A 14131-nucleotide genomic window follows, 5' to 3' on the forward strand; every position below is an offset into this window, starting at 1 on the left:
AAATGAGACAATATTTTGAGGAATAGCTTTTTAAAAACAAGATGCTAATAGCATCAAACCTTTTAGTATCTCCCTGAGGAGACCAACAAAAAGGGAATTGTATCTAGCATCAATCACACCTGTAACTATAACATTACAGTCCTAGTCGCATGGTGGTCCTGATATAGATATACTATGGTACCACTGACAGTTTGTAATGGTTCATACCACTGTTGTGCTGTTGGAATGTCACAATACAACACTGTTACCCACTGTACACAGCAGCCTTTTAGCTGTGCTGCCATTGCCCCCTAAATCAGAACCATTGCCATTGTAATGACAGCACTGCAGGTTGGTAAAACAAACAACTATTATATTGTTATTTTTTGTTTATGAAATACATGGGCTTGCATGGCTCTTTCTTAATAAGGTTATAGTCTTACCTAATGTTTTAAAATAATTAGACAGTAAATTGGAATAATAAATTTAAACAGCTACGTGTCTTTAGGCCATCAAAGAACGACACCCTCTTATAAGTAAGCAAACAATTTTTTACAAGCTTGGGTTTGAATACCCATGCTTTATAAATATTAGCAAGTTGTATATTAGACTTGGTTTAAGGGGATGCATATAGCTGGAGTAAACATTTTAGATGTTTTTTTACCCATTACCTTTTGTTTTATGCAACATATGGGTTTTACTGAAAGGCCTATAACTCACTGTGCCCATGCAAACAGGTTTTTTTTAGATACATAAGAACATAATACAATTTACAAAGAAGAAGAGACCATTGAGCCCATCAGTGCTCCTCCAGTTCCTAGCCACTGAATGATCTCAAAACATATAAAGTTGCATCTTAAAGGATCCCAATGATTTAATGTAAACTACTTGGTAAACCAATCCATACACTCACCACTCTCTGTGTAAAAAAGTGTCTCTTACTCTCTGTCCCCACTTTATTTCCATCTGTCCTCTGGTCTTGCTTTTTTGTGCTCAAGTACTGAATAATGTTTACTTTGCCAAATCCTTTTCTGATTTGAAGGACTTCAATGAAGTCCCCTGTAACCCTTTGCACTAGGCAAAATAGATTCAGTTCCCTCAACCTTCAGAACCTGTGATTATCCTTGTTACTTTTCACACAATGCTGTCGAGTTTTGAAATATTAAATTAAAATTAAACAAACAGTCAGGTTAGCACATTATCTGTGACTTGAGAATGGCATCCTGACTTGATGTTTTCCTCCTCTGTGATGCAGCGCTCTGTACCATATTCACAATGGCCCTCTGGTTCCGAGTGCTCTCTCTGCTCGCTTTGCTTGTCTTGTCCTCGCCGCACGTGAGCAAGGCTGCCGCGAACCAGCATCTCTGCGGATCCCACCTGGTGGAGGCGCTCTACCTGGTCTGTGGAGAAAGGGGTTTCTTCTACACTCCCAACAAAGTGAAGAGAGACATGACCTCTCCTTTTAGTAAGTACAGTAAAAATACTATTTCTCAAGCTCTCCATATGTATTATTATAACAAATAACTACAAATGAATACAAATAATTTACTAGATGACAGACATTCAGGGGCTAATATTCTGCTAAGGATTGCTACATATAGTTTCCTGTGTTCCTGCAGTTATGTACAATACAGTATATACAAATATTCTATTATACCACACCTGACTGACCAGGCTGTGAAACAGGTGTTGATTCTTGTTTCAGAGCAGGAATATAGTTAATGTTTAGTTACAGGAGATGACGATGTCCCATTATAAATGTTCCAGTATTGTTTATTTTTCTACAGATAAATATGTGATGATGCCTGTGAATTTATAAAACAGAGCATGATGTGATTAATCAATTAATGGCATATCTTGTAAGACCTATAGTTATGTAATTGTAACTGCAAAATGTATGTATTTACTGCAAAAACAGGATTTTTCTTTTCATTCAAATAAACAGTAAAAGTACATGGAAAGGTGTTTCAGTAAATTAATTAATAATCTTTAAACTGATTCAATATTAATGTGCTTACTTTTTTGTATAGTTAACTTTATTTAACTTAACACATACTTGGTTATAATTAATTTAATTTAACACATAGTTCGACTAAATAAGTAACAGAACCTTTACACTTTCCTTCCATCAGTTAAACTTAATTATATTTTGTGCATATCTCTTAAATATGTTTGCATATATTCCACCATATGGGCTTTTCTTTCTAGAAAATAAATGGTGCAAAATATTAATAACCCTGTTCCATTCTGCCATTCATTCATTTGCTTTACTTGCCTTTTTCCAATCTTGCCATCTTAGGCAGCAAATGAAAACAGAGCAAAACAAGGTTGATAAAGAACACTAGATGTTTTATTCACTGAAGGATCAGCTCCTTAAAGAACATGTGGCAACCTTAAGCACCATATGGTAGCAGGCAACCTTCTGTAACTAATTACTGTAGCAACTTTCTCCTTTGAGGTGACCTTTGTAGTAAACCCAGCAGCTCCCACAAACCTGGTTATGCCATTGCTTAACAATCAGTTTCTATACCATTGTAATCTCCGAGCAGAAACAGAAAATCCACGGTAATTGTGGAATTTTTAACTGTTTCTAGGTTTCCTGTCTGGAAAGACTGCTTCGGAGAACGATGTGGACGAGTTTCCATTGAAGCAACAAGGAGAGGTGAAAGTGAAGAGAGGCATTGTGGAACAGTGCTGTCACAGCCCCTGCTCCCTGTACCATTTGGAAAATTACTGCAATTAAGCACAATTTCAAGGTGGTGTTTTTTTTTTTTTTTGCTATGCTAACTTAATAAAGAGGCCTTGTAAATTAATGTTTCTTATCAATCATTTTGCTAATGTAATGAGCCGTTTTATGCTGCACGTGAAAACAAATAAATACTGAAGACTTACACCCCCCCTTTTTGGATTATATTTGTGAATGAATGAATCAATAAATGCGCAGAGCATCAAGTACCACAAACAAGAGCAAGGGGAGCATGGTCCAAAAACTGAGAACCACTGGGTTAAGGAATTCTCCTAGTAAAAGTAGAAGTCCATCTTTGAGATGCAAGAAGGACACAAAGGGACTTGCTACATCCCATCAGGTGTCCCCTTTTCTGGAAAGATATAGGGAGTATGGACAAATATGGCAAAGCGATCTTTGTATGAAGATCTGTTTTGTAAAAGAGGCGCTTGTTTGTAATGGGAATGTATCAGCTGAGTTGTGTTTCATCATTTTTATTTTCAATAACTAATGGTTAACCTGAATACATCTAAATAATTCCTCCAGTTAGTTTATTACTAACCAAACATTAAGGAACTGACAAGTCTAATAACAAAGCCTTTGGTTTTGCACAGACTGGCTATAGATATTTTCTTGTACTCCACTACAAAAGAACCACCTGTGTGCAAATAACTTTTCCTTAGTATCTGATTTAAAAAGAATATATATAAAATAAATAAATAAATAAATAAATTCTTGACAAGGCCCTACCCATCGTTTAAACAGTGCTGCTCAGTGTACTTTGAAGAGAGAACATAAAAGAGAAGGACTATGTAGCAGTTGTAATTGCACTCTTTTTAGGCAGAAACACAACGTAATGGGAACAGAGCTGTTTCAACTGAAGGATCTGAAGAGCCGTGCTGAAGATGAAATGAACAAAGAGGTTTTAACTGGTACAGTCATTGATGATAACCACTATTGTTTAATATGTTTATAAAAGCAAGGGATCATTTATGTTATTTACACTCTCTGCAGTCTATTTACTGAGTTGAGTTTCTCTGGTCAATTTCATATTCAAATCTGACATCAGTTGCATGACAGTGTTGCTGATGCTTATATCGGAGTTAAACAGCAAGCTTAGGTAATAAAGATCTGAGGAAACTAGGAAACTAAGTGATTGGGTGTATTTTAGTAACGCTAAGAGTACCAAAATCTAAGACAATATTTTACACCACAGACGAAAGCAAACAAAACTTTACGCGTATAAGATCAGGTTACAATTTCAAGCGAAGGGAATTCAAAACACAAGGACAGATCCTTCTAGCTTAGCTCCCTCCTGTCTCTTCTTTTGTAGCTTTATACTGTCAGTGTAGCTATTTATGTAGCAAACCAATCTCTCTTTCAAGGGCTGATTCGCAATTTACACATTTAATTTAAAACCATACCAATGATGTCCTTTCAAATACAAAGCCCATTGTTTCAGTACAGGTATTCCAACAGCCTTGTGCAACTGTCTTCTTTATGTGTAAATTGGACTAATTTGCCAAGCAGGAGAGAGATAAGAATAAGAACATCTGTTCAAATGTTAGAGAAAACCCATGCAGTCTTATACATGGGGCAGAACTGTTTTATGAAAAAAACAACAAAAAAAAAACAAACAAGCATTCAAACAATGATACCTCCCCCAAACAAAAAACAATGTATATTATTGTGTGGTGAGTCTGTCAAACAGAAGCAAAACAATTGTTTATGACTGGTCAAACAATTTAGTGGTAACACGGGATATGTATGTCTCAAAGTGGTAGAGACATGTATTTTCCATTAGGCTGTTTAGGTGGATACTATTTTTCTTAAAGTAATTGTAGCTAATAAAATAGTTGCAGAAATGTCCAACGCCAAGCAAGTCAATTCACTGACTAGGTCTCAGTTTTGAAACACATGTTGAACCAAACATGTACTTTCAAAACATGACATCTGGTTCTATACCAGGTTAAAGTTTGCAAGTACTCTTTCTCAGAATGTATTGCATTTTCTTGCATTTCAACTGATGAGTGAAATTGTAGCCCCCTCCTTCAGGTTATTTTTTTCTCTCAGTAACCAACCAGCTGCTTCCCCTTCTGTAACCAGTATGATCATTTTTCCCAGAAGACACTGCAGGAAAACTGAGAACTTTCTTTAACCTTGTGTACCACCAGGTGTTTTAAAACAGTGCTTGCTTTAACTTTTATTTATTTCAAAATTGCACACTTGAAACGTATATGGTGAATAGGAGCGCAAGACAGGTAAGATTTATGGAACAATTTTGTTAGCTACAACTGCTTTACTAGCAAAGAACATGTTGATTATTTCCTCTAGATTTGTCTCTTACAGCAAGGGTGTCAAACTAAGTTCCTGGATGGCCGCCGTTTCTTCTGGCTTTCGTTCCACCCAGGCTCTCAGTTACTTAATTGGTGTAATTATTTGATTAATTTGACAAATTGAACACTTCTCTCCAGGCTTTAAGATGTTTTATAGGTTGTGTATCTTGAATCAATTGCTCTTTTTAAATCAACTTTAAAAGACCTTGAAAAAATAATAAACATGTCCAATTGAACAAATAATTAGATCAATGAAGTTAATTGAGAGCTTAAGTTGGAATGAAAACCAGAAGACCCTGCGGCCCACGAGCACTGGCATTTGACACACCTGTCTTACAGCTTTGGAATTACATTCCTCATCTTTAAACAGAAATCTACAAGCTTTGAAAATATCTCTGCACAAATGTATTGGGGTTTTTTGAATACATGCACAGGTCAGAGGGCTTGGAGAACAAAATAATAATAATAACAAAAACACGATTTCCTGTAAATGCTGAGCTTGTACAATGAGCTTCAGGGTCAGACTGTATATTCAGTATGAATCTTGATATTGGTATAATTTCAAGTTAGCACTGCAAACAATACATACTATCAGTGAGACATTCTTGAGGTAGCAATGCTCCAGCCACCAGATCAAAACTACTTTGGCTAGAATGGGTTTTGAAACAGCTGATCCTTTCCATATGCAAACCTATAAGGAATATACACACTGGAGTCCACTAGTACTATAACCCTTTATTCATTTTAATTCAAATAAATTCAAATAAACCAATTCTTCAAAGGCACAGTCCGCACCCCACAAGCAAGCATCTGAACCACGAATCTGGTTAGCCTGTATTTGTGTTTTTAACCTCCTCTCATCAACAGGGATCAGAATCTACAATGGCAGTGCATCACACAACACTGCCCATTCCACTCTTCCCCCTGTAACCTCAGCAATCGGCTGCACACTAATGTTACAGGATGGAGGCTAGACGTGAGTCAGTGACACCACACAAGCATCTTAACTACAGTACAATGCATAAGAGCCAGGCTCATCTGAAGGATTGGTTATAGAGTCTGTATCACACAACACTGCCGTTACACAGTATGACATATAGTAGCAGACACCACTTGTGAAAATGGGTAGCTTATATTTTCAAGCATCAGCACATTAAGATAATTTTTGAGAGAACTCAAGGGATTTGTAGAAGATTCCTTCCATACACTTAAGGCTGAATTTGATGTACTCGGCAAGCACAGGCTGGGAATTGTGCACCACAAACACTGCACTGGATATGTAGAAAGATGTGAGCAGGCTTTGTGGGCTCCTGTCTATCAACGACCAAAAAAACAATGCTTCAAGAATTAAGAGGAATCCCAGATGAGCTGGGGAATTTTGTCAAGGCCAAGATCAGGTGCCTTGAATCATTACTTAAAATGATTGAAGCTAAACAAAATATTTCCATAAACGGTTACACAATTCCACAATTGCTGATGCCTTTAAAACAAACACACAAGGTCAGTTGGGGATTAAGCCAGGATGGGAATCACCTGGCACTAATTTAATTAGGAACACCTGCCTACAATTAGACAGGCAGGTATACAAACCAGGCCTGAAATGTTTGGTTTGTTGGTGTTAAGGCTAAGGCCTGTGTTAGGTATTTAATAGTTATGGGTCAACTGTAACAAGCTAAAAGCAGTGTACTAACTAGGGATGATCCCGTGGTTAGTACTCAGCTCTGTACTAAACAAGTAAGCAAGTTAAATACCAATTGCAACAAACTTGGCAGCTCAAGATGGTCCCCAGCTGCATACTAAAAAAGGTCTCAATTGCAACAAACCCAAAATAACTGCTGCTGCCCTCTAGAGGATATTAAGTATGAGACTAAGTTAGTCTAACCCTTTCTATAGACTAACGATGTATAGTACCGTACTAAGTGAATCCCAAATTGTATTGACAACTTTTGTAACAGAACAATTCATAATCGCAAATCCATGTACCTATATTTTACATATAAAACACATTTTCACTTGTGTGTGTGTATATATATATATATATATATATATATATATATATATATATATATATATATATATATATATATATATATATATATATATATATAAGGGATGTCATTGATGGTATTGCAATATGTTCGTGTAGCGTTAGAATGAGTTTCGTGGCATTATAAAATACGGAAAACGATACCCCCACACTGGTCAAATTGCTTCCACAGTGAAAAATTATCTAACGGCAAAATATTACAATTACAGTTGAAAGGATTTATTACAAATATCATGAAATAATCGAGAATACATTTAAAGCCGTACAGTAATTATGTATTACCCACATGGAACAGAATTGCAGTATTTAATAGATGAGTAATATATTTTTAAGTTATATATAACAGGCTATACGTATACTAGTGTGAAAGTATGCTTTTAGTAGCCAATTCTACAACAATATTGATACACTCCTATGGGGTCCCGGCTCTCTTGTATAGCGGATCGACGTTGCAGTTGCTGTGTTGGAGATGGCGGGTTCAATTTCTGCCTGTGCAATGCAGTTTTGTTTTCTTTTTTCTTTTTCTTTGTTTTTTTGCAATTGCAATGGCATTATGTATATATATATATATATATATATATATATATATATATATATATATATATATATATATATATATATATATATATATATCCTTTCAAATTTAAAACTTAAGCAGTCTCCAACTTTGTTCCGCTTCTTTTTTCGTTGCAATTGGTATTAAGTTAGTACACAGCTGGGGATGATCCCAAGATAGAACCATACCAGCTGGCACGCAACTTAATAGGCAGCTCCCTACTAACTCTGCAAGTTCGTTGCAATTAACCCTATGTGTATAAGTGTTGGTGTTTGGTTATTGGTGAACAGTTTAGCTATCCAGTTTATTAGTTAGAAACTTGAAAGTGCTTAGCTAAACACTCCTGGTATCCATTTAATTTCCAGCTGTGTCCTCTGGCCCTGTGATTATAATATTGACTAGGGTTAACTCCTTTCAAGATTTCAATAATTTAATTCCAGTTTCCCTGAGCCTTTCTTTGTAAATAGACTGGGTTCCCAAAACTTTTTAGCTGTGAGATGTGTATAGTTCCTCATCCCTTGATTCTCTCCAAAGCTGCAATGTCCTTTGAGTAAAGCAGGGACCAGGATTTAATTTCAGTTGACAATTCTCAAGAATTTCCAAATATTTTGGTAAAATGAGAAAAAAAGTCAGTTCTGCCTTGTTTGGCATTTTCTGCCAGTCACTGTGTTATGAACTTACAGGTAAAGAACTGCACTTTGTACTTGATTATGCAGTATGCTTAATGTAGTTAGAAATAATAGTGACAGTTGATAGTGTGTAGACCCTCATACGTCACTTGCTTGAGAAAACTGGACTTTTAGCGTGCGATTAACCTAACATTTTGCATCCAGTAACCCTGCAAGATAAACATATTTAATTACCATTCTCTGCTACAGTATAGGCTGCATCGTTATTGGTGATCAGCAAGCCTTGTATTGATGTAGCCACTGTTGGGGAGTAATGCATTACATGGACATCAGAAAGTGCAATCAAACCTTACAAGTCACACTACATATAGCTAACATGAATCTGTAAACAGTCTACAATGCACAATATACAATTCCCAAACCCAACCTTCCTATACAGTATTTAAGAGTATCTTTGGAAACAGAACCAAAATAGTTATTTACTGATCTTTATCAGCAATAAAATTAGTCTGTTTAACCTATCCTAATTAAAATTCCCGCTACAAAGTGGTTCTAATTAAACTTGCGCTTTGTAAACAGTATATACTGTGTTTCAAATTGGTTTGTGATACAATTGCGTGCTTAGACCCAGATATTTAAAATATCCAGTAACAAAATATTTTTGAACAGCAGTAAATATATAAAACAAACTTTAAAAAACACTTAATGTAAATGTAAATGTCAATTTGGCATAGTGTTTCAGCAATGGCTATTTACAAGATTAGCAAGTGAAATACCCTGTTCTCGAATTTAAATAAGTGGTAAGACAATGCATTGGGAGGTGATCCTATTGTCAGAAAGCATCAGCTGAAACAGTTGAAATCTCCATGTCAGCCTGTGGTAGGGACTGAATATTTGGAATATGAACACATTAATTAGAGAATGTAAATGCTAAACAGAGAAATTATTCAGACTTGAATTAAGATTTCATGTTAAGAAGACCTTTTACTATTGACATGTGCTGTGAGAGCGCTGTTTTATTTGGGGACAGTGGGAAGCCATTAAGTAAAAAAGAAAATACTGGGTGCATTTTCTTTTAGTGCAGTGATATTTGTTCATATAGTGTATACTGTATACCTCTTTATACACTAGAGCCATCCCCATTTTTTTGTACTTGAATTCAAATATGCAGATTTTTCCAAATACAAACCCAGACTGTTGTTTCCTGTTCCCTTCTTGTGCTGCAGCTCTGATCCAGCCCAATAGTTTTATTGCATTGGACCATGTGACAGACATTTCATGGAGGATTAGACATCAGGAATCAACAGTTGGAACCCTGTGTTGGACATGCTTTGAGTCATGCTTTAAAATATTAGAACAAAAGAAAATGTACAAACGAAAGGAGGTCAATCTGAACTTTTCGGTTCCTAGTAGCTGATTCATCTCAGTCTCAAAGTTGAGTCTCGAAGGATCCCAGTGATTCTGCCTCAACAACATAAATAGGTAGCCCATTCCATACTCGCACCACTTTCTGGGTGAAGAAGTGTCTCCTTTCCTCTGTCCTAAGTCTAGCTGCGCTTGAAGTATTGATCCGGGTTAACTACATCAGCTCCTTTTAGGATTTTAAAGACATCAATCATGTCTCCCCTAATTAACACAGCTAACAAAATAATTCCAGTAAATCTTATTTGCTATGTATTATCATCACTTCACAGATCTCACGTTTTCCTGTATGAAAGAGGCACGCATTATGTCAAACGTGTATTTGATTTTTGGTATTTTTATAACATTTGTAAACAATGCAACTGGCGAATGTATCTTGCCCTATGCTAAACACAACTAATACGAGTTTGAGTCCTTGTACGAAAAACTATTCCCAATGTTTTGCTTTGTAACACATTTTTTTAATATAATTTTCTCCAGAAAAAAAATCCCGAACATTCTAAATATTTGTCATTCAGGAAGTATGTGGAGCATTCGATAAATATTCTTGTCTAACAGCTTCAAAAACTATCACCAACATATCAAATTCACCAAACTGTGGGTTCATATAGGAAAATCTGAAACCTACAAAATGATGGCAGTATACATTAGGTAAGACTCAGTGGGATTATTCTGTTTGCACCGTGTACTTTAAATGGGGGGGGGGGGGGACAATATCATTTTAAAAGACGTCACAAGAAAGAAAGACACTATACATCTTGAGTCAGCAGTGGATAAGAAAGGGAGAGAACCTGGGGAAAATATGCAAATGGAAAGAGAAATAACAAAATGCTTGCTAATGGTGTGCTTGGTTATCACTTCTTTAGAAGGTTGATATATTATCTTCCCATAGTTAAAAATATCAGCTCTGGCTATTTCCTATTAAATGTTATCAATATGGCAAAACACCATTTGTAAACAGGAGATTCCCTTTTTTACATTTCTTTACAGTTTTTTCCTTGACTACAGTCAATCTATCAGATGATAATCATAAACTCTTACCGGTTTAGTTTACAGTGGCAGAGGAAGATCACAATGAGGTACTGAAGGCTGTAGAAGATAGGCCTTATCAGGTAAACAAATGCGTTTAGGAAACCTAAGCACGCTTACAATACCACCATATTTCACCAGATGGCGATCTTCTATTAATTCTTAAAAGACACAAAAATACCTTAAACTGAACAATAATGTTAGTATGCTTAACAGTTTTATGAATGTGAACAATATTACAAAACCTAACATAAGAGCAGAAACCTTCAAATGTTTTACACATGCAAGAAGTCTTAAAAAATGAATGGGCTTTATTTATTTATGTATTGCATTTATATAGTGCTTTTTAAACAAAAAAGTATTTCAAGCACTGTACTTAGCAGAAAATAAAGACCACACTACAATATATTTGTATAGCATGTCATACATACAGCTGCCACAATCAGACCATTTAAATAGCAGATTCAAACAACAGTATACACAATAATAATATAAAAGCAGCGTTTTAAAGTTACATTAAAATCCACTAAGATAAGTGTGTTTTTAGTTTTTAACTGCAAAGGTCCTAGCTTCCCTGACAAAAAAAGTCATAATTTAGGAGCGCTACAAGAAAAAACCGTGTTGCTGTTGCTGACCCTCGGAATAACCAGCAGCCCCACGTCCTGTGATCTCAGAGTGCGGTTTGGAAGATACAGGGTCAGTAACTCCTGCAAATAACTAGGTGCTAATCCATTCAGAGCCTTGTAAATTAACAGCAAAATCTTTAACTCAATTCTATACTGCACAGGAAGCCAGTGTAAAGAGGCCAAAACAGGGGTAATATGTTCACTTTTCCTGGTTTTAGTCAGAATTTTAGAGGCAGTATTATGAATAAGCTACAAGCGGGATACCACATATTTTGGGATACCAGAATAAAGTGCATTACAATAACCAATTCTAGATGAAACAAAGACATGCATTTGTCTATCTGCATCAGATATGGAAATAATTGGTCTCGGTTTGACTATATTTCTCAAATGGCAAAAGATACTTTATTAAGTTCCCTAATATGTCTCAAATGATAGATCAGGATCAAAGATGACCCTCAAACTTTTCATTTCTAGTTTAAATTTTGATGAGCAACTGTAAGAATCAAGTTTATGTAATCCCACATTTTCTTTCAGCTGCTTTAGACTGCTTCTTTTTCAATGTACACAGGGATGCAGTTAGAAATAAAGGGGAGACAGGACAAGGGGCAGGAGACAATTCTTTACACAGAGTGGTGAGGGTATAGAATGGGATACCAAGTCATGTTGTTGATGCTGACCCATTGGGATCATTTAAGACCCAACAGGTTTTGGGATTAATCAGCTACTAGGAAACTACGGGCATTAATGGGTTGAATGGCCTCCTCTTGTTTGTACATGTTCTTATGTTATGAGGGATTGTGTGTATTGGTTTACACCACTGTGATATAGTGGTGATGAACATGGCACCACTGAAATACCATTGCTGGAATGACTGCTTCATGGCATTGTAGCTGCCCTTGTACCTCTTGCCCCTAATAAAGCATTGCATTACCAGTGTAGTGCAACTGCTGCATTAATGATCATTTGATGAAAAATACTGGGGTATATTCATACAGATTTATTTAATCTAGTGAAGTATCAGATATCTACTATATAATCAGACAGCACAGTGGTCAGGCTACAGGTGTAAGTGTGGTGTGTTGTGTGTGAATTTTATTTATTTTGTTTTTTTTAAACACTTCTCCTATACTATATAACCAGATACAATCTACAATATAAGATGTGTTTCTTTCAAAACTGCACATTTCTGACCGACAAATGGGAGTGAACAAAAGGTAAAATTTAAGGAATTATATTCTGTAGATCACAGAATGTAGGATTGTTGGTTATTTCCAAGGTTAATAATAAAAAAAAAAAAACCCTCAAATTATGGAATGATTTGACTGTTTTTAAATCTAGAAAAACTCAGTTTTATAAATGAGCTTTTTTAACCTAAGCTTTACTTTTATTTATTAATTTATTTTAATTATTAACATTTTTATAAGCTTTTTATCTTAGTTTTTCTAATTTTACAATATAACTGTAAATTAATTCCAATTGTATTACATTTTTATATTAGATTTTTTTTATTCTATTTTTACAAACTAGCTTTTTCTTTTTTTTCCAAATTTTATAATTAAAACCCATTTTTTGTCGCTTTTTTAAATTTCAGTTTTATAAAACATTGCATTAAACTGTTTTCATTTAATGGTTTATTTTTTGTGTGTGTCTGAAGAGCTTTGGGATCCTTGGGGTGTAAGGCACTATAGAAATGTGTAATATTATTTTGCATAAAATGTAACCAAATTCACCAAGTCATTGATTATACCTCTCAAACCAGGAATGGGTCGCTACAGTTTCTAATTTGCCTGCCTCTAGTTTAGAGTTTACTAGGATCCCCTAAAAAACGCTCCCCTATTTTCCCTGGCTATCCCACTCTCTGACCAATGCTGTGTTTGTATAAATGTGTGTCATAGCGTTACTACAGCAACACCTTTTTTACTCTGTGTTTTTGCAATGTTTCAATTAGGAATAAAAAAGAAAGCCCTGATCCATTGCTGTGGAAGCCTGTCCTACACCATATACCAAGGAATAAACTTGATGTCATGCTTTAAAACACACGTTTTCCAGCCCTATTAGTGTAGTCTAGGGAAACAATAGGTAATTCCAGATGTGGGTCTAATTAAACACACAACAGGGATCTCAGTTTCTAGTTTATGAGGTCAGATATATATTTTCGCTTTCGAAGTGAGTTCTTTTCAAGATTGGCAACATTGGTGGCTGCTTATACACCGAGCAGGAATAGCCTGGTAACCACAGTGCCTCAACACTACACCAGGGAGGGAGCTCTTTCCAGGGGGTGTGGGTGGCTGTGGCACCACTCATCTTCTCCTTCTCTAAAGAGATTCACAGTAATTTAATATTTAATACTTCTCTCAGTGGTGGTTTTGGAATGTTCTGTTTTTTATTTCAGGTACACTTGTTAGTGGTGTCTCCTTAACCATGTCACAGTAAATAAAAGATTCCAGTCTGTAATAATAATATATATATATATATATATATATATATATATATATATATATATATATATATATATTATATATTTTTTTTTAAAGGAGGAACCTCCTTGGTACCACGTTAATGGTAGAAAGGTAGAAACAATATATGTTTTAAGAGACCTTGAATTATACTACTCGTTGGTTCTAGTTTCTAAAACTAACAGGTGTTTTTCTAATAAAAAAAAAAAAAAAAATAGACGTTAAAGGTTTTATAACCTCTTGTTGACACATTGTTCTCAGATTCAGTAGATAGTTCAAAGACAACACTATAGGAGTAATGTTGTTGCCTGTTATGAAATGAC

General features: G+C 35.4%; 1 protein-coding gene across 1 annotated transcript; it reads left to right on the plus strand.

Moving 5' to 3' along the window:
* The first annotated feature begins 1115 nt into the window (after window positions 1–1115).
* LOC121330389 (insulin-like) lies at window positions 1116–2852 on the plus strand. Its single transcript, XM_041276871.1, has 2 exons — window positions 1116–1444; window positions 2574–2852. Exons 1-2 carry the CDS (start codon window positions 1255–1257, stop codon window positions 2720–2722), a joined length of 339 nt encoding a protein of 112 aa, XP_041132805.1. The 5' UTR covers window positions 1116–1254; the 3' UTR covers window positions 2723–2852.
* The last annotated feature ends 11279 nt before the right edge of the window (window positions 2853–14131 follow it).

Source organism: Polyodon spathula, chromosome 17, assembly GCF_017654505.1.
Source record: "Polyodon spathula isolate WHYD16114869_AA chromosome 17, ASM1765450v1, whole genome shotgun sequence".
Taxonomy (NCBI): Eukaryota; Metazoa; Chordata; class Actinopteri; order Acipenseriformes; family Polyodontidae; genus Polyodon; species Polyodon spathula.